This window comes from Pezoporus occidentalis, unplaced genomic scaffold (assembly GCF_034315485.1).
Source record: "Pezoporus occidentalis ecotype Australia unplaced genomic scaffold, CSIRO_AGI_Poc_V1 ctg16, whole genome shotgun sequence".
NCBI lineage: Eukaryota > Metazoa > Chordata > Aves > Psittaciformes > Psittacidae > Pezoporus > Pezoporus occidentalis.
Genome location: NW_026913425.1, coordinates 8,611,960 through 8,633,292, shown reverse-complemented (window position 1 = coordinate 8,633,292; position 21,333 = coordinate 8,611,960). Strand labels below are relative to the sequence as shown.

Below are 21,333 nucleotides of genomic sequence, written 5' to 3'. Positions count from 1 at the left end.
CAGTATGTCAGTGATCTCCAAACATCTCAAGAACAGAAGCTTGGGCATGTAACAAACAAAGCAGATCTAAAGGCAATCACAATATGGTTCCTTGTAATAATTTTTAATACCAGACTTATCTTAAACCACATTTTATTTAGTTAAAAGCAGGTGTTTCAAGCAGAAATATTTACATTTTCACAGTAGCGACCCAAAGCTACCAGTCATTCCCACTGTCTTTGGTGGCAACCAAATGGAATTCTTACCAAAATTATGGGTAGAAATCTGTAGAAGATGTGAATCAACCATTTTGAAATTGCTGCTCTCTGTTTTTTATAGACATGGATCCCTATTGCCTGTCATCATGCACAATTTTAAGAGATGACATTCCTTCTAGTCATTACAGAACACTGGGCATGGAAGAACGGGGAGTTATAGATGCTTTTTCTGTTTCAGAAGCACCATAAATAGCCACTGGTAATTCCCAAATAAACTATTTACTTATATCAACTTACCAACCAATGGTTTGATTTTCAGTGAATTGAGTTTTATCAAGTTATTTTAACTTCTTAGTGCTTTGATCTCCTCTGCAAAATAGCTAAAATAACTAAGAACTTGAGATTGGTAAGACTAATCATCACTGAAAGACAAAGTATTTCAGCAAATACTTCTTTTGTTGACTTTCTGAATGCTAGTGTCTATAGTCTCTTAATCATGAGCTACTGTAGTGCGAGGCATCCCTGCCCATGGCAATGGGGTTGGAAGCAGATGATCTTCAATGTCCTTTCCAGCCCAAACCATTCTATGATTCTATGATTCATGCTATTTTCTTGACATTTAGAGGGAGGAAAATATTTTCCTCTTACTTAAGTTTTTGTTTCTACAGAGTGGAATAATCTAGATATGGATGAAAATATTTTCATTTCCTATTTAAATTTGAAGATGACAATACTTATATCTTCTTAAACAAAGCAAGCAAGCTGCATTTTCTGTCATAAAATTATTTTCTCTGTAAATGAAAAGTAGTGACTAGAACCATCTTTCTTCATGTCTGATTTCTCACATCAGCATAGTACAAAAATATAATTTCAGTGAAAACACACTCCCTGCAAAACTGAAAAAAAAAAGCCACTTCTAACTTCAAAATGTTTTTTGAGCAAGAAAAGATCTCTATTATGCAGGTGTAAGATGAGCCATCAATAGCAAATTGCACAAGTGAGGATTATTTCCTTGAAATCAAAGTCTTAAAAACAAAAATAATGCTAGGTACAGTCAGTATTCAGCAGAAGTTCAACAAGCAAATTAGGTTTTAAGAAGGACCCAAGATTCCTCCTAGAAGTCTAAAGAAAAGGTAAATATTAAAAATCATGCATGCAGCAAACATACTGGTCCTTCCTTAAGAGAAGCAAGTACTTCATCCCACAGTTTCTGGTTCATCGTGTCTTCTCTAATCAGCCATTGCTGCTCTTGGGTCAGCTGGAAAGCCTCTCCTTTTCCTCCATCTCCCATCCTCATGGCTTTTTTGGGTGTACTCATAGGCTCCTCTATACCTGTTTAAGATTATGACCATCAGACACAGTAAGAACAGAACATTAGTCTGAACTAATAAAAGGTAATCCATGTTTCTAGAAGACTAAAACATGGATTACACTCCTGAAATTTGGACATCAAATCCATGCTCCAACTCATACTGTACAGCATTGTTTTGGGCTGCAGGACACAAATGCACAGAAGACTGCTCGTTTTTCTGCAGAGCTTAAGAGAAAGAACTGTAAGAGTCATAAATAAGATCCCTACACTAATACTTAATAACAGAGCATGTGCTTATCAGTTTACATTAGTATTCCAAATAACTTCACACTTCCACAAAATTTTCATGCTACCAGCTTAATGAACATAACACGACAGACTTTGCTGATGAATGCTAAAAAAGTAAAAACAAAAAATACCATCAATTGTCCTTTTCTGGTTTCCATTGCTTTGCCTGGTTGGCTCCTGTTTCACAGTTTGCTTTTTAACCTTATCTTTTTTCTCCTTACTAGCCATGGCTTCCAAATAACCTTCTGGATACTAAAATAAAAAAGCACAGGTATAAAACAAAACCCACTGGCACACAAGAATTCCCGAATACCAACAAGACTAGTATCTAAAAGACTTCAAAACCCTGTGACTACATATTAAAGTAACTACAAAATAATTTTTAAAACCATACATGATAGAGAAAACACTTAAATTAGTATTTATTACTAAGAAAGTGTAGTCAAGTCAAAGAACCTAATCCAGACTTGATTGTATTAAAAAGAACCCTTATCTGTGCCCTTACAACTATGCAAATCAGTTAGGCAAAGCTGAAGATGACGGCATGCTGCAAGATCTACTGCTGCCTTGCTGTGAAAAAACAGTATGTTAGTTCTTTCTATCTTTTGTGTATTCTGCAATTTCAAAGTCCTTATGGGTCAGTTGATTTCTGTGCCTGGAATGCAGTCACCCAAATCACTCAGTCACATGGAGAGGAAAGTACATAAAATTCACAAGTTTCCCAATTTCTCAGACAGAATCAGCTACAAATTCTAAAATTCTTCTAAAAATCCTTTCCACCATAAGGATCACAAAACTGTATTCAAACTCTTAATTTTCCAATACATATATGCAAAGCAATTCACTGCTAAGGCAGAACACTCCATCCACTGTTCCTTCTGCTGTGTCACTAATACAGGATCTTTCAGTCAGATAATCTACAGTGGTTTTTGACATTCAATTCTGCCAATGTGAAGTACAAGAAAAAAAAAAGAGGGGCTTTAATTTAACTATTTCTGGAATTTATTTCATGGAACTCAGAACAAACACAATTCTGTAAGTCCTGATTCAAACCTGTACACTTAGACCCAGTTTCTTTGTGCGCTCCATTCCTTCTGAAGTCCAAGGTGCAGGCTCAACATCATCTCTCCTCAAAAGGTAACGCCAAACTAAAAATCCACATTTTCCAATTTCTGGCCAGTATTTTACCACCTAAAGAACAAAATGAAATTACTGACATTATTTTATCACAAGCCAAACATATGCATATAGTCAGGTTTTCACAGTTTCATTGTTCAAGAAGAAATGAGAAGACTAAGTTATACATTACTATTATACAACAACTCTTCCCTCGGTGCAAAATTTTTCTATTTTTGATAAATACAGTGCTCTTAAAAGGTAAACACCTTTATTTCAGATGCTGAGAAGTCATTAAATGCACAAAGAACTAGGATATAGTTGGATGGCATGAAGAAATACTTTAATTCCAGCAATGAATATGACTCCGCAGGCACAAATAAAGCAGCTTACATATTCAACTTTACACATCCTATTATGGATTGTGTTTTATCATCACTGCTCTGCATAATTTCATTTTAGTTCTCTGCAGAAGAAGCTAAGGCTAAAAAGCTATCATGGAGAAAAAAGAATTACTTCTTTTAAGTAATATTGAATAATTTGCTATGTAACATGAGACTTTTTAAAACAAATGATGAAAAATGTTATGCTGCACTCAGTAGAGAGACAAATACCTTGTAAATGCCATCATATCTGTTGCCTTCCTCTGGGGCATACTTGCTGATTCGCCGTCCTTTTGAACTGCGCACTACTCTGACTGGCTTACCAGCTCTCCAATTCTTAGACTCTGCTCCATTTTTGTCATCCAGTGGGGCATCACAGTTAAGGGCCAATGCCCTAGAAAGAGATTTAAAATTTTCATACACTAGACTGCTTCACATGACAGATTCTTGAGAATTACTGTAATTAAGTCATATTTATTTCCCTTGTCTAATACGCTTAATCACACAGCATAGAACTTTCCAGTACATTCTTTAACAGCTGCAGAAGTAGTGAAAGCAGTAAGATCCAAAGCAGTAAGATCCATTCTACCATGTATGTTAAGAAAAAAAAACTGGGAAAACAAAATATTTTGTTGTCAAGATTTCAGATGAAAACTCATCTGAAAGAGCTAAACAAAACAAGCCAATTCTTTTAGATCCAATATTCTTCATTTTTAAAACTAATTCTTTCCTAAATAGCATTGAGGGAATTGAAAGAAAACTGTAACAAAAGGCAAACTTTCCCTATCACTATCCCATTTAGCTGCAGATTTTACGGCTCTTTATGTGTGTACCAGAAGTAATGAATATGACGAAAAACACTATGAAGAGTACACAATAACCATCCAAAAAAACCTCTAAGTAACTGAAATTTCTCACATAATACATACTTTGCCTCAGAGTAGGAGTTATATAATAGTATTTAACTCAAGGACAATAAACCCTTTTATCCACTAACTACATAAAGGCCCTCTTCTAGAAATCTGGAACAAGACACTATGAATACCTACTACATCAAACTGCTGTAATGAAAAGTATTTCTACTTCCACAGCCTGATTTGATCAAGGATTGAAAACCCTTCAAAACCAGATTCAAATTAAACCATGGATCTCAGAACAGATGAAATAATAGTTTAAAAACAGCCACGGTACGAGTATAAAACCCACATTACACAGGACAGTAAGAGACAGGCATACAATACCAACTCTAAAAATGTTTCTTACATAAAAACAAAACTTAAAAAAGGAGACATAAAATATTTGGATAGGTAAATTAACCAATACTGACTCAACTACATGGAGTTATCATGATCTTTAGTATCAAAATGCTTGAAAACTTGAATCAAAATCAGTAACTGAGAGCAGAACCTTATCGTACGCCATGCACACTAATACCTGCAAAAATACAAGGTGAGTTTTGACAGTGGATTTCTCATTTGCCAACAGCAGAGGAATGCTGAGACTCTGAAGTCCAGCTTTTAATTCTGCTTCCCAATGCAAATTTGCTCTATTCACTAAATAAGCTTGTAAACGTTTTGCTTAAACCTACTTCCATCTTCCGTCCTTGTTCTTGTTCACATCATGTCCTCCCCCTTCTCTCCCCCCTCTCAGCAGCCAAGGCAGGCTTTCCTTTCTCCTGGAAGCACCACCAAAAAGCAAAGAATCCTTCTACACTCTGCTTAACAGCAGCAGATTGTATATAAAAGCAGACCTGGCAAAGTAAAGGTCTCAGTCAATGTCAGTACCTTACTGGTGTTAAGTGGTCAGTTGCATATGAAAGAGTATGCTCTCAGAAATAAAAAAGGATAGAGAATTCTTTGTTGAGGCAGACTTTTAGAGGATGTGAAAACACTTCAGAGATGTCTAATTCTTTTTTTTTTTTTTACATATATTTTCATTCTCAAGCACCTCTTCTTGATAGAGCAACACCCTAATTCCTTGCTCTTCACAGAAAACTACAATGGAAACAAGGGCTAGCAAAATAGTGAAGATTTATTCTAATATGGGAAAACAAACATGCTTTCTTCCTACTTAAATTTCCTAATTGATTTAAACATTGAAGAACAAATTTAAAAAGAAACACCCAGAATAGAAAACTTTCATGCAGGAGTTTTGTCAAACATCTCATTACAGTAAAACCAGAGCCCTCTGAAGAAAGTTGTAGGACAATTTTAACCAGAGACATGACTACTAGCTGCACCACCAATACAGCAATATTTCATTGAGGTGCATGTTTCTTTACATCAACAAAACATAATGCTTGATAAAATGACCCTGAGCAGCAAGAGGCACCATTGTTTACAAAACCAGCATGTATAGGAGTGAATGAATATAGTGAAATACTAGTTTTTAATCAAAGCACTACAACCCAGAACTTTTGTTCTGGAATACTTTTAAATTATACCTTCAAAACTTACCTATTCATGTGTGTTAATGTCTGATCAAATGAGTGTTCTCCAATCCTTTTATTGCCAGAAAGATCTCTACCTCCACTCCCAGTGTAAGTGAATTCATCTCCTCGATCCTGTGCAAGAAGATTATCCTTCATTTTAACACTGGGAGCAACTCAATCAAAAAGGAAATGTGACTTAATTTGTTCTATTTACTCAGACAGAGAAAAACTATACTCCAAGACATGGAAATAGGTGTTTCCAATTTCAGCATTACTGTCCTTCTAGAGCAGTTGTGCCAGCACAAAGCTAATGGTCTGGATATAACATATTCACCAGGAAGTTCCTAGTAAAAAATTGTCTGCCTTAAAAAAAGTAGGACTTTTGAATCTTTTAAAAAGCTGGTTTTTGGGGAAAAAAAAAATAATTCTGAGGAATGAACACATTCTACTAAGTGGTTACTTGCTCCAGAGCTTTTATTTAGTTTACATGTCTATCATGTTTGTAAAATACATAAATACATTGGAGGGATCACTTCAGCAGCCTGTGCAAGGGACTAAGTGCTAGTAAGTACAAATAGCTATGCCTTACATGGAAGGCAGGTGTTTTAATGCAATAATAATCCCAGCTCTTCTGAACTAGTAAAAGCTTAAACTCATTTAGATTAGCATTTTGTCAACTGATGTAATTCTGTAGTATAGTTCTTATGTAGGAGTTCCTTTAAACTGAAGGAAGGCTGATAAGAACTTTTACCATGAACTGTAAAACCAGTCAAAATTTACATAAACTAAGTAAAGTCAGTATTACTATTTTCTTCTAGAAATATGTCACAGAAATTCATATTACTCCTGGCAAATTCAAGTATTTCTAGAAATATATATATGTGTATACACACTTGTCGTGGTTTAAACCCTAGCCAGACAACTTGTTCACTCACTCCCAGTGAGTGGTGCTGGGCTGAGAGCAATCGAGGGCCCCCCCCCAACCAGGGCTCTCCCCTTCCCCGCTCTTGGAGGAACGGGGAGGAGGATCGAAAGGGTGCAACTCCTACGGGTTGAGACAAGAACAGTCCAGCAACCAATGTACAACACAAATCACCACCGCTACCATCAACTACAACAATGATAAGAGAAAATAACAAGGGAAGAGAATACGATACCACCGGCCAAGAAACGAGTCCCACCTGGAAGCCCGTGTCCTTTCGGGTAACTCCCAGTCACCCCCCACCCCGGGCATGACGTGCTGTGGTATGGAATACCTCCTTGGCTAGCCTGGGTCAGGTGTCCTGTCTCTGCTTCCTCACGGCTTCCCCTCTTCCCTGGCAGAGCATGAGCCTCACAAAGTCCTTGGTCAGGGTAAACTTCACTTAGCAACAACCGAAAACATCAGTATCACCAGCACTGTTCCCAGGCTGGAAGTCAAAACACAGCCCTGCACCGGCTACCACGAAGGAGAAACATGACTGCTACTGCTGAACCCAGGACATTATCCACCCCTTATTCCATACCATTCACGTCATGCTCAGATCCCACATTTCAATATACCATCGCTCTCCCACATATATACATCGATATACACACAGACCAAGAGAAAGAGATCATTTCTTAGTGCATGGACCAATCCCTATAATGCTGCTGAGTGCATTCGGTCCATGATGTCAGGTTCCATCTCTTGTAACAATCTTTCAGGGCAGGAAAGGCTGTGTGCAGTATTGGATCGTTGCCGGCTGATGCTGGTCGTTCCTTTACTGCGGAAATCATCCGGTTCTATCAAAGTTCATTCTCCGTTGGGATGATGGTTGGAGGGAAGTCAGGGCCAGTTGCTGGTGACCTGGAGACATCTAGTTGTGGGGCTATAAAAGTATTACACAGCAGGCAACAGCACACAGTTAAGTTCATTGGCTGTTTTCCCCTAAAATCAAATCCCCTTGAGGTATACATCGGACTTCTCCATCTTCCCGCATTACCCACCAAGTATATCCAGGTCCCTGAGCAAAAGCAATCCCATGAGTGGGTTTGCCTTTACCTGAAGCAGGAATAACCCAGACTGTCTTCCCCAGCAAATTCTTCATATGCACCACGGGAACTTTGTCCCCCTCTACAATATGTAACAGTTCTGACTGGGCTGGGCCAGCCCTGTTGGCAGATCCTCTGGTGTTGACCAACCAGGTGGCCTTTGGTAAGTGTGTATCCCAATGTTTGAAAGTTCCCCCACCCATTGCTCTCAGTGTAGTTTTTAACAGCCCATTGTACCGTTCGATTTTCCCAGAGGCTGGTGCATGGTAGGGAATGTGATATACCCACTCAATGCCATGCTCTTTGGCCCAAATATCTATAAGGTTATTCCGGAAATGAGTCCCATTGTCTGACTCAATTCTCTCTGGGGTGCCGTGTCACCACAAAATCTGTTTCTCAAGGCCCAGGACAGTGTTCCGGGCAGTGGCATGGGGCACAGCGTATGTTTCCAGCCACCCGGTGGCTGCTTCCACCATGGTAAGCACATGGCGCTTGCCTTGGCGGGTTGGTGGCAGTGTGATATAGTCAGTCTGCCAGGCCTCCCCATATTTGGACTTCAGCCATCGTCCTCCATACCAAAGAGGCTTTAACCGCTTGGCTTGTTTAATTGCAGCACATGTTTCACACTCATGAATAACCTGGGCAATAGTGTCCATTGTTAAGTCCACCCCTCGATCATGAGCCCATCTCTATGTTGTATCTCTGCCCTGATGGCCTGAAGTGTCATGGGCCCACCGGGCCAAAAATAACTCACCTTTATGTTGCCAATCTAAGTCCATCTGAGCCCCTTCAATCTTAGCAGCTTTATCCACCTGATGGTTGTTCTGGTGTTCCTCAGTGGCCCGACTCTTGGGTACATGGGCATCTACATGACGTACCTTCACCACCAGGTTCTGCACCCTGGCAGCAATATCTTTCCACAGTGCAGCAGCCCAGATGGGTTTCCCTCTGTGTTGCCAGTTGCTCTGCTTCCATTGCTTCAACCACCCCCACAGGGCATTTGCCACCATCCATGAGTCAGTATAGAGATAAAGTACTGGCCACTTTTCTCGTTCAGCAATGTCCAGGGCCAGCTGGATGGCTTTAACCTCGGCAAACTGACTCGATTCACCCTCTCCGTCAGCAGTTTCTGCAACTTGTTGTCGAGGACTCCATACAGCTGCCTTCCATCTCCGATGCTTTCCCACAGTACGGCAGGAACATCACTAAAAAAGGCAGACTGTTTCTCACTTTCTGACAGTTTATTATATGGTGGGGCCTCTTCAGCACGCATCACCTCCTCCTTTGGTGACATTCCAAAATCTTTGCCCTCTGGCCAGTCCATGATGACTTCTAGAATGCCTGGATGACTGGGATTTCCTATTCAAGTTCATTGTGTAATTAGTGCAGCCCATTTACTCCATGTAGCATCAGTTGCATGATGTGTAGAGGAGACCCTGCCTTTGAACATCCAGCCCAGCATGGGCAACCGGGGTGCCAGGGGGAGCTGTGCTTCAGTGCCAATCACTTTGGCAGCAGCTCAAACCCCTTCATAGGCTGCCAGTAACTCTTTCTCAGTTGGGGTATAGCTGGCCTCAGATCCTTTGTATCCCCAACTCCAAAAGCCAAGGGGTTGACCTCGAGTCTCCCCTGGAGCTTTCTGCCAGAGGCTCCAGGTAGGACCGTTCTCCCCAGCTGCAGTGTACAGCACATTTTTTACATCTGGTCCGGTCCGGACTGGTCCAAGGGCTACTGCATGAACTATCTCACGTTTAATTTGCTCAAAGGCTTGTTGCTGTTCAGGGCCTCATTTAAAATCACTCTTCTTCCAGGTCACATGATAGAGAGGGCTTACAATCGAACTGTAATTTGGGATGTGCATTCTCCGTAACCCCACAGCACCCAAGAAAGCTTGCGTTTCTTTCTTATTAGTTGGTGGAGATATTGCTGTTATCTTGTTGATCACATCTGTGGGGATCTGTCTATGTCCATCTTGCCATTTTATTCCCCAAAATTGAATCTCCTGTGCAGGTCCCTTGACCTTACTCCGTTTTATGGCAAAACCAGCTTTCACCAGGATTTGGATTATTTTCCTCCCTTTCTCAAAGACTTCTTCCGCTGTATCGCCCCACACAATAATGTCGTCAATGTATTGCAGGTGTTCTGGAGCTTGCCCCTCTTCCAGTGCAGTCTGGATCAGTCCATGGCAAATGGTAGGGCTGTGTTTCCACCCCTGGGGCAGTCGGTTCCAAGTGAACTGGACACCCCTCCAAGTAAAAGCAAACTGTGGCCTGCACTCTGCTGCCCAAGGAATTGAGAAAAATGCATTGGCAATATCAATCGTGGCATACCACTTGGCTGCCTTTGACTCCAGCTCATACTGAAGTTCTAGAATGTCCGGTACGGCAGCACTCAATGGTGGTGTGACTTCATTCAGGCCACGATAGTCTACTGTTAGTCTCCATTCTCCATTAGACTTTCTCACTGGCCATATGGGGCTATTAAAGGGTGAGTGGGTCCTGCTGATCACCCCCTGACTCTCCAGTCTACGGATCAGCTGATGGATGGGAATCAGGGAGTCTCGGTTGGTGCGATATTGCCGCCGGTGCACTGTTGTGGTCGCAATTGGCTCTTGTTGTTCTTCGACTTTCAGCAACCCCACAGCAGAGGGATCTTCTGAGAGACCAGGCAAGGTGGACAGCTGCTCAATTTCCTCAGTCTCCAAAGCAGCAATACCAAAAGCCCATCGGTACCCTTCTGGGTCTTTGAAGTACCCTCTCTTGAGGCAGTCTATGTCAAGGATGCATGGAGCCTCTGGACCAGTCACAATAGGGTGCTTTTGCCACTCCCTCCCAGTCAGGCTGATCTCAGCCTCCAGCACAGTCAACTCCTGGGATCCTCCTGTCACTCCAGAAATACAGATGGGTTCCACCCTTGACAGCTTGATGGCATCAGGGTACACTGGGCGCCGGTATCTACTAGAGCCTTATACTTCTGTGGGACTGCTGTGCCAGGCCATCTGATCCACACAGTCCAGTAAATCCGATTGTCCCCTATGTCCACCTGGGTGGAGGCAGGGCCCCTCTAATGGTCATCACAGCGTTGGACACTTAAGTCCTGGTAAAAGGGATTATTCTTCGTTATCACAGGAGCTGGAGTAAAATCAGCTCTTCCATTCCATCTGGGAAACTGCTCACCAGAGACTGAAGCCACAGCTCTCATGGGACGATCAGCCTTGGCCCTTGCTCCCCTCTTCAGCTCACTCACCCGTTCCTCCAAAGCTGAAGTAGGTTTTCCATCCCACTTTGTCATGTCTTCTCCTTGATCCAGCAGGTAAAACCATAGGGTACCCCGTGGCGTATACCTCCTGTATCTCCTCTCTCGAACAATAGGACACCATTTGTTAATAGCTGAGACGTGTGTTGGTACACGTGAGGAGCTGGATAAATCAGATAGATCGTCCCTCAATTGTTTGAGGTCCTGGGACAGTTTTTCCACAGCTGAGATGATGGAAGGGGTGAGATTGTCTTTGAACTCTCGGAGTTTATGAACCATTTCATCCACTGTTAGTGGTACTATGTCATTCCAGGTTACTGTTGCCAATGAATGGGCATATGATGATGGTGCATTCCGTGTAAGTTTTCGCCGCAGGGGTCGTGTACATTCAACTTAATCTGGATCTATGGGTGTATCCCCGTTGTTCGGCTTGATGTGATAGATCATCTCTACGATGGCTGATTCCCTCAGAGACTGGATGCCTTTGTCTATAGTAGTCCACTTGGCCGAACAACTCGTAACATCGTCCTTGTATGGAAACCTTTCTTTCACAGCTGCCAAGAGCCGCCTCCAAAGGCTGAGGGACTTTTTCTCTCTTGCAATTGCTTTGTCAATTCCCCCTTCTCTAGCAAGTGATCCCAGCTGCTTGGCTTCTGTACCTTCTAGTTCGTGACCATCGGCCCCATTGTCCCAGCATCGGAGTAACCAGGTGATGATGTGCTCCCCTGGTTGACGGGTAAAATCTTTTCGCATATTCCGCAGCTTGTTTGAGGTCCGAGGTTGAGAAGTTACCTCTTCTTCTTCTTCTTCGTCATGTGATGATGACTCCTGATCAGATTCTGGACCGGCTGGTGAATTCCTTGTTTCTTCATCTTGCTTCACCCTTCTTGCCTCCTTTTTGCTTGTTCTCTTGCGTACAGGGGCAACCGATATTGGTACGAATTGGTCCTCTGGTTTGGCTGCAGTGATTATCACTGTGGTTTGAGTAGCAACTGTACTTGTTGCTGGGGGTGCTGCAGCTGCTGTGCTTGGAGCTGGGGTAACCGTGCTGTCTGTTGCAGTTGAAGTTTGAGCAGCTGCTGTACTTGCCACTGGGGTAGCTGCTCTGTTCATTGAGGCCAAAGTTTGAGTAGCGACTGTACTTGTCGCTGGGGTTGGTGCAGCTGCTGTGCTTGGAGCTGGGGTAACCGCGCTGTCTGTTGCAGTCAAAGTTTGAGCAGCTGCTGTACTTGCCGCTGGGGTAGCTGAGCTGTTCATTGCAGCCAAAGTTTGAGTAGCGACTGTTGCTTTGCCCTCAGATCCACCGACATTCTTTTCCTTTTGAAGGTGCTGGATAGTGTTGAACAAGGCCCTGTAAGCATAGGCCAAGCCCCAGCACGTTGCCGTGATTTGTCCGTCTCTGGTATGGCCAGAATGACCACAGACTTTGTTTAAGTGTTTTACTAATTCTTCTGGATTTTGCAGTTGTTTGTTAGTGAAATTCCAAAGTACTGGAGGGGCCCACTGACCTAGATACTTGCCCATACTATCCCACACACCCTGCCACTCATGACTGTCCAGCCTTGCGGAAAATCTCTTGGTCCCCTACATCGTCATCTAACCTCAGACAAGACCCAAACCTGACTCTGCTTAACTCTTGAAATCAGTCGTGGGCAAAACACACTCTGTATGTATGCTAGCATGGTGATCCCCATCGCAATCAGCAAACAGGTCTCAACAGCATTAAAAGGCCATTCAAAAAATTCAAAACTCTCAAATGTAAATGGTCTGGAGGGAGGACTGGGAGGGTAAAAGGATGTCTCCTTCACAGGTTGAGCACCTGAGAAGGAGAAAAAAGATGTGTAATTGCTAAGCACTTCTATTATATACCTCCCAAAGTATAAAGGTGGTGACCACACTGGGAACATAAGCCAGATCAGTTTCATGATCAATGATTCTATTGTATTACAAGTCATTACCATAAAGTACAATGGGACAAAAATCCTAGCCCAAGCCCCACACTTGAGAAACACTAATACAGCAAATACCGGATGGAAGTAAGATACGATACACTGAAACTGTGAGATCAAGAGGAACAACCTTGAGAGCCAATAAATCAGCATTGTGACGAGTGACTATTAATCCAGTCAGATCTGTTCTTATCTCAACCCCTCGTGCCCCACATTGGGTGCCAAAAGAAGTGTCGTGGTTTAAACGCTAGCCAGACAGCTTGTTCACTCACTCCCAGTGAGTGGTGCTGGGCTGAGAGCAACCGAGGCCCGCCCTCCCCCCCCAGGGCTCTCCCCTTCCCCGCACCCGTGAGGGATGGGGAGGAGAATCGAAAGGGTGCAACTCCTACGGGTTGAGACAAGAACAGTCCAGCAACCAATGTACAACACAAATCACCACTGCTACCACCAACTACAACAATGATAAGGGAAAATAACAAGGGAAGAGAATACGATACCACCGGCCAAGAAACGAGTCCCACCCGGAAGCCCGTGTCCTTCCGGGTAACTCCCAGTCACCCCCCACCCCGGGCATGACGTGCTGTGGTATGGAATACCTCCTTGGCTAGCCTGGGTCAGGTGTCCTGTCTCTGCTTCCTCACGGCTTCCCCTCTTCCCTGGCAGAGCATGAGCCTCACAAAGTCCTTGGTCAGGGTAAACATCACTTAGCAACAACCGAAAACATCGGTGTCACCAGCACTGTTCCCAGGCTGGAAGTCAAAACACAGCACTGCACCAGCTACCACGAAGGAGAAACATGACTGCTACTGCTGAACCCAGGACAACACTCTAAAATAGATTGAATATGATACCTGTTTGGAAAAACAAATTTTGTCTGTTATCATGAAGCAACAGTAGAAGATATATACTTGATAGGAAAATTATAAGAATTTTTATAGCAAAAATCTGCACACGTACACAGTAGTAAGCTTCAGCCAATTTCTTACCACTATTAAAAGTCTGACACTATTTAGGATCCAGTGCAAGACTGTTACAGTTACTTCATGAACAACAACAGCAGAAAAAGAGAAAGTTAGAAAGAGAAAAACTTTGAACAAGGCCATATAATAATCATAGGAAAGATGTTTATTTTATTCTGTGTAGGGAAAACCTACAGAAATTCAGCTGCAGCGTTATTTATCCTGAAAAATTTATCTAGACATAATAACAAGCATGTGCTATGAAATATTAAGTATTAAATGAAATATTCAAACCTTATAAAGACATGCATAAACCCTGGTATACCCTCTTTTAAAATAGGCTACTTACTCTGCTCAGTGAATTTCTAAAAAATAATATAAATAGAATGATATTGTATGAGGACAATATATGAAACAACTTCAAAAGAATGAAAGACCAACAAGACAGGAACTATTTACTAAGAAAGAATGTAAAATAAATTGCATAAAATAAGGTATCACAGAATTGAACTATGTTTAATTTTTTTGTGATTGTCAAACAAAAAGCACAAATCCCACAAAGATGTTTGCACTAATAATATGAACAGGGATGGATTTGCTTGACAAATCAGGCTCATCCAACAAACTGCATTTTAACAGCACATGGGAAGCTTGGGCCAAGTTCAGAAAACCAGAAGATGTCTCCTGGAAAGTCATGAATCCAGAATGATTTGTGTTTCATAACAGAGGAGAAACTGAACACATGTTCGTGGCGTGGCATAGTAGGGAAAACTGTTAAGGTAGTTTTTTTGATGTACAAGCAGAAATAAACTGAAACTGGAAGGTGATTTTTCACTCTTTATAAAAGGTAATGTTCAATCAAATATTGAAATAACATATATACAAGTACGTAAAACAACAGAGGAAAGACAGAAACACTAAATACGTGAGCAAGTTGAAGAAAATTATTTACAAGACAAGAAAGATCCATAATAAACTGTTTTGCTAGGTAGAATGATCTTCATGAGAAGAAAGTACTGAATAGACTTTTTTTTTTGTATAACAGACAAACATAAACCAAGGACAAATTGCTATAAACTTAGGCCAGAAAATACTCCAGCGAGAAAGCATAAATGCAACAGTTTCACAATTACCTACTGGAACACACTTCTTTAGAAAATGGGTTAAATGTAACAGGCCTAAGAGCATCAATCTTCTAATGCCTTCAGAGTAAGACTGAGTGATTCTCTGGGTGGTAGTCCTTAACCACAGGCAACCACAAGATGCTGTGCTTGAAGAGACAGCATAAAGCCTATGCATAAACGTTCACCTCTTGAACAGATTCCACTTGATGTTTTTTAATTGTGCAACTGTTCTATGCATAAATAGGCAAAATTATATGGATTTGGAGGAAACTGGAAATCCAAGGGAAAGAAAATGGAGGACAAACAGAACAATTATGTAATTATAACAATTATATTGCAGGTCAAGAAACAAGATGATGGCATCTTTTAAAAACTCCCTGCATAAGAAAGACTCATTTCTGCCACAACTTCCTGGAAGAACTACACTCATTTACTTCACATCAGATATACTTAAAAAAAAAAAAAAAGGATTGCAGGGAGCAAAGACACACAGTTCTTAGAACCTGAGAAAAATCACACGAGATCTTGTCATACAGGGCACTGACCTGGACTGGATGAAGAGAAATGGGGAGGACATTTGAACCTCTGATATGAGAGCAATAAGAGGAAGAAACAATAAGAGGAAGAAAGCTCAGGAGAGTATGTAAGCTCTAGCAGAGAACATTTAGAATGACAAGAGTAAATGATGCACAGAGAATCCTTAAAAGTGGAGTAAATGTGGATATGAATATAGTCGATGACAAGCAGACTTGAAATGGGGATACATTACTCTGGAGACCTAATGGGAGACCTACAGAACCTACTTCCATCAGGGTTATGGTGTTTTACTTTGAAAACGGAGTATGTCAGGAATATTCACCAGCTTGTTATTTGGGATCTTCTGATGAATAATGACTTATTAAAACAATTTTGCAACAGCTTTGAGTTCTGTGTCCTATCTATAGACAATGCAGGATCTTCCTACCACCCAAACCAATGTCCAACTGATAGCCTGTGTGTGACAGGTAAAGGGGGAAAGCTATTTTTTCCTTTATGGGATCAAAACGCAGAACTTAAGATATGGATACTGCTGTAAATTCTGCATTCAGTCTGCATTCATTTGGCGAAATGAATTATTGATGTCTGTTTTAAGAAACAAAATAACTGTCAAAAAAGCTATTAAATATTTTCTCTTCTGTTTCTTCTTCTTTCCATTTTCTTACCTTAAAATACATAATTCTGCCTTTTCTCTTCTGCTTTCCACAGCTTAATTCAACTTTCCGGCACCAAAACTTTCCTTCAACAGCTAGTAAGTATTCTGTCTTCTCTTAATGCCTTCTGTATGTCTCTCTTTCTTATGTTGTCTCTATTAAGTTATCTCTTAACTGTCCTGTTTGTAAAGTTTGATCACACTACAGAGCAAATGAACTTCACCCACTGAAGAACAACAAAAGTAGGATTCCGAATTCCACATAATTCTGACCACATGATTTCCATGGGTTGCTTTTATGCAGCAGCTGACAGGGGCATCAGCTATTTCAAGTTACTGGCATACCAGCTACCTCAAGGTAGCTCTCAATTATTTTTTTCTTTACATTAATACCTCTGGTATTATACTCAAAATCTGGTCCCAACATATACACAAAAAAAAAATGCATTTATCATTTATTAAAATAATCTGTTACAAACACAGATTTTCTAGATGAGCTTCAACCTTCAGTTTGAAAAAAATAATGTCTTACTGGCTTTTTTGATACAAGAAACCCCAAAATTTCATCAGTTCATCAACTTCCCAATTCACCAGTTTCACCTTTGTAAAATGTGATGAATAAAGGTTAAGATCATGATTAAAATGACAAAGCAAAATAAGAAAAACACACTAAGCTTTTTTACATGAAATTTTTAAATCCAAGACAAATACTAAGTATGAGACAATTACATTTGAAATTATCTTCTCTCCCTTGTAGTAGGGATACCTGAAACTGAATCATGCCATCATTTATCTCCATTAAAACCTCATGTGTTTGTATGCATGTAAGTGCTTTCAACACCAGTAATTTCATAGTTTAGCACTGCAGTAAAAGATGCCAATTAAAAAGGAAGTGGTAAATTGCATATTTAATTTATAAATCAATAAAATACCTCTTGCATTAAGTGCAAAGGTTGAATATATCATCATCTGTGTTTCTGAGCCCTCCCTGCAACTGCCCTTGACAGCAAAAACATGACAGTATTGTGGCGCATTCCACCACGATGAAAACATTTAACCATTTTAGTGTAAGACAATCTGAATCTCAGAACAGTAAGAAAGACAGCTTCAAAGCAGGAAAGAGCTGAAAGTGGCTAACCAATGATGGAATTAGGTCAACATTTTGAAATATAAATTCTAAATGAAAGTACTATTCAACTACTGCACATGCAACCACTTCTTGAGGTTTTTCTCATCCATTTCCAGGTTCAGTGCAAAATGGTGAACTACCAGACCTTTAAGCTAAACATTAATACGTAAACAATTCAGGCTACCCTGGATTCATTATCTTTTGCTCCTTTCAAAATCAGTTCTGACTTCAAACCAGGTTAACTAGAGATATAACAGACAGAAAGCCTTTTCAGGTCAAAGACACCTGCCTGTACTGGGAGATTACTTAGGAAATAAACGTTTTTTCAGACAACATTTTTTAATAACAGTTATCTCTGACAACCTATTGGAGATTGCTACTTGATTGCTTTTCTGATATAAAAAAGGAAAAAAAGCTGCAATCTGTATGAGTAATTTAAGTAGCCAAGTATAATCCTAGTTATAGCAAGGCAAGGAAAATCTTGTCTGTCTAAAAGACATGCACTTACATTCTTTTATCTCTATATATATAATTAGAAGTTGTTACTTTCATTCTTCTTTTATTTCCTGCATCTAAACAAGTGGTTAATGTCATAGGAATGAATTTTTATAGGTGTTTATGCTAAAAGTCTATGAAGTGCGGCAAGAAACTCATGTATGATACAACAAAGATTAGAATAATTATGCTGACTGTTCAGAGTTTTATGAAGGAAACAGATTGATGACTTATTGCACCAATATGACCAGTCCCTTGAAAATGCATTAAATTCAGAAAGAAAGTATTTCAGTATGTTAGGCATTCACAACCAGAAGCCAAGGCCTATGTCCTTGACCTAAGGCACTATTCCAGACAGAATGTTTCTTGGAAAGATGAAACAGAAAATGAGCGGAACAGCGCTTTCCTGAGCATTGGCAGCATTAATTTCTACTTTCTAATCTGCTTTATCATTGTGTCAAGTGGGTTATCGATGCTTTAGAAACAACTGGATATGCAAAGTGATGCAAATGAAACATGCAAATGAATAGGCAGATGAGACTACTTTGACAGATGTAGTACTAGCAGTAAAAAATTACAAAAAGCCTCTCTGTAACAAAATAAGGTGTTTCAGAGTGTGAAAGTGATTCTGAATATAATGCAGGCACAGAGGAGACAATGAAATTCAGAAAATAATACAAGAAAGGTAATTTTTAGTATGAATTAACATTTTGTACAGACTGATAGCTAACAATATGGAGTAACAGAAAAGATGGAGAGGAGACTGTTGCATGATAGAAGATGTCCTGCAGATCTGAAACATAAGTATTAAAGCTACTGCCCTACAAATTACAACAACTATGTCCTTAGTATTGGAAGCAACAAGGGTAAACAAGTAACACATCAGAGAGAAATGGAAGATATTTGGTAGATACTAAGTAGTGAGATATTCAAGTTTTTTCACATTACGCTGGAGCTCCAAGCAGGTCCCAAAACAGTAGGGTGCTGAGACCTTGGAAACATGATGGCTTTTGCAAACAGCAAGTTTCATGGCTTCAAGATCAGGTTTTCAGCTACATAGTTGATCCAAGTGACTCACAATAGACACTCTCAGTGTAATGGGTGTAATTAACTTGTTATGTTGGATTCTCAGTACTATAAAAGAGAGGTGAAGAAATCTGAAAAACTGTTCCCTTGGTAACATAGTCAGCATGGCATGATAATTCAGAAAACTTTAATAGCACATTACATCTCTTTTGTACGAGGGCTCACACTGGATTCAGATGATCCAGGTAAGCCTAGCAAACTGGTTAATAAAGCTGCAGGTCATACACATATCTAGGTAAACCACTAGTCGCAAAGGTCTTTGGATATAAACCACTTTAACTCAGACATGAAGCTCCCATTCCCACTTGATTTGGATTTAAAGCCATTTAAGTATGCAATTTGCTACAGCACCAGCACTGCACCTTTGGCAGTGGTGGAACTGATCAAGTGCTTCCACTGTGCAATGCACACTAAGCAGAGGTTCCGAAACATTCTGACCTGACCACAACATTTGCTTGGACAAATCTAGTGAGCTAAACAGTGTTTATTTGCAATTAGACTATTTCAAACAAGTGGAATAACACTGACACTTTGAAACCGATTACCCACACACAGGATTAAGGCAAAACCAGAAAATATTTAAAGTGGAAGGCAACCCGTTTCATGAAGTACTTTGGGAATGCTATGTTCCAGGCACAGAATGGTTTGGTATAGAGTATCAATGAATCTAAGCAATGAGTTTATCTGCCTGGGGTCCCTTTTGGGTCACTACAGATGCTATTCTCTTTTACACTCTCTGAATCTTTTAAAAAAAATTGTGAACAATCATAGCAGGTACTGTTCTCCATGAGATTATGAATCTTAATTCAGAGATTTCCTGTATGATCCTATACACAAAATCACTTAAAGAAGAAACAATCTTTGTTCATATTAAACTAAGCACACCACACAACAAGTTTACCATCTTTACAGCACTCCCTCAATCCAGCAGAAACATGGATCTTCAAACTTTTGAACAGCAGTTTAAACCCTGATACATAAACCTAATGACACAAAACAAGAGGGCAATTTTTCAACACAAAAGAGAAATTTCTTCAGCTACTTGATTAGATGAACAGACAAATTAAAATACTTCTATCATGAATACTTTTATCACTCATCACTTTGGTCAGTGATCTGTTAATCAGCTTGTTTGAACAGTGATACTGTTAATACCCAATATCTAGTTTTTAAATGTTAGTCTATCCTAAAATAATTCTTTGATTTTCAGTTCCTGAAAGACTTCTCAATTTCTTCAGCTAATGTTCCTATTACGGTTACTATAAAGAACAAGATCAGCAACATTAGCATATTTGAGACTCAAAAGCTAATTATTGTAATACTCTATCTTAAATAGGTAAGCCATGTGTCACTGTAATTCAAGGTTAAAGATTTACAAGAGATAATGTGTAAACATTTATATGCATGTAATTAAGAATGAGATTAAGCTTCATGTGCAAAACAATTTCACCCATTGCTCTTTTTGTGAACTATGACTGAACCCCTTCGATCCTGTACTGACAGAACTCATCATTACTGAGCACTCTAATACATCCCGACTTGGGCAACTTGTGGACAAATCTGGGTCTGCAGGACTTTAAATTTCCAAAGATACAGAATAAAAATGGCATGATGCAAAAGCTAGACAGTAAATTCTATTCCTTGCAATGTATTTTTACGATTATTTTACCCCAATAGTGAACTGTTAGTTTAAAGCCACAGGAAGCGCTTTAAGATGGCAGCAGTGCACATAAATAGTGCATAAAGTTTAGAAACATAGAGTAATAGTCTTCCAAACACATTTCTCAATTTTGTAAAAACTAATATACAACTACCTACGTCACGTTTCTCTGAACTTTTATTTAGAATTTTCATTTGTGGAATGAGATGCTGTATGTAAGATATTTGTAAGTATAGAATTTGATTTTTCTGTGGATATCCTTATGAGTTTAATTTCAACCTTTTCCTAAAAAAAACAACAAAACAAGACAAAAAAACAACCCAGAGAAAACGGAAATAAACTGGGAAATAAAATCTGGTATATGAAAAAAAAAAAAAAAAGAAGAAAAAATAATTCCAAAAATTCACCTGGGGAAAAAAAAAAATCCCCCTTGTATCCTACTTTAGAGAACTGCAAAAAAGCTAACATTCATGCAAGTTTTTAGGGTATCTTCTGCAATGTTTCATCCCGACTATTATTCTTCAAAATTATGTATGTCATAATGGACTATGACAGTACTTTGGTATCCACAAAACCACATGATCAGTTACATGAACTAGAAAAGACATGCAAAGGATCCAATTAAGTTTATTAAATACTTCAAAGTGAATAATTACAGCAGCAGAAATAAGGGGACATCTGTATCACCACCAAAAAGAAACCAAAAGGAGTCTGCAGCGCCCCAGCATAGCAGGTACCATTTTTGAG

General features: G+C 39.9%; 1 protein-coding gene across 7 annotated transcripts in view; it reads right to left on the bottom strand.

Moving 5' to 3' along the window:
• Nucleotides 1–21,333, bottom strand: part of UHRF2 (ubiquitin like with PHD and ring finger domains 2) — a 125,676-nt gene that overhangs the window by 30,984 nt on the left and 73,359 nt on the right. For 5 of the 7 annotated variants that reach the window (XR_009963555.1, XR_009963556.1, XR_009963557.1 and 2 more), the window contains exons 10-14: nucleotides 5,753–5,859; nucleotides 3,528–3,690; nucleotides 2,851–2,988; nucleotides 1,929–2,049; nucleotides 1,366–1,529 (exon numbers count right to left, since the gene is read on the bottom strand). Coding sequence is in view for 4 of the 7 variants with exons in the window: in XM_062612505.1 (XP_062468489.1) it covers nucleotides 1,366–1,529; nucleotides 1,929–2,049; nucleotides 2,851–2,988; nucleotides 3,528–3,690; nucleotides 5,753–5,859 (693 nt within the window). In the remaining 3 variants the exon portion in view is untranslated. Of the gene's footprint in view, nucleotides 1–1,365; nucleotides 1,735–1,919; nucleotides 2,050–2,850; nucleotides 2,989–3,527; nucleotides 3,691–5,752; nucleotides 5,860–21,333 lie in introns of those variants that run through there. The other 2 variants (XM_062612506.1, XM_062612507.1) reach the window with 2 other exon arrangements.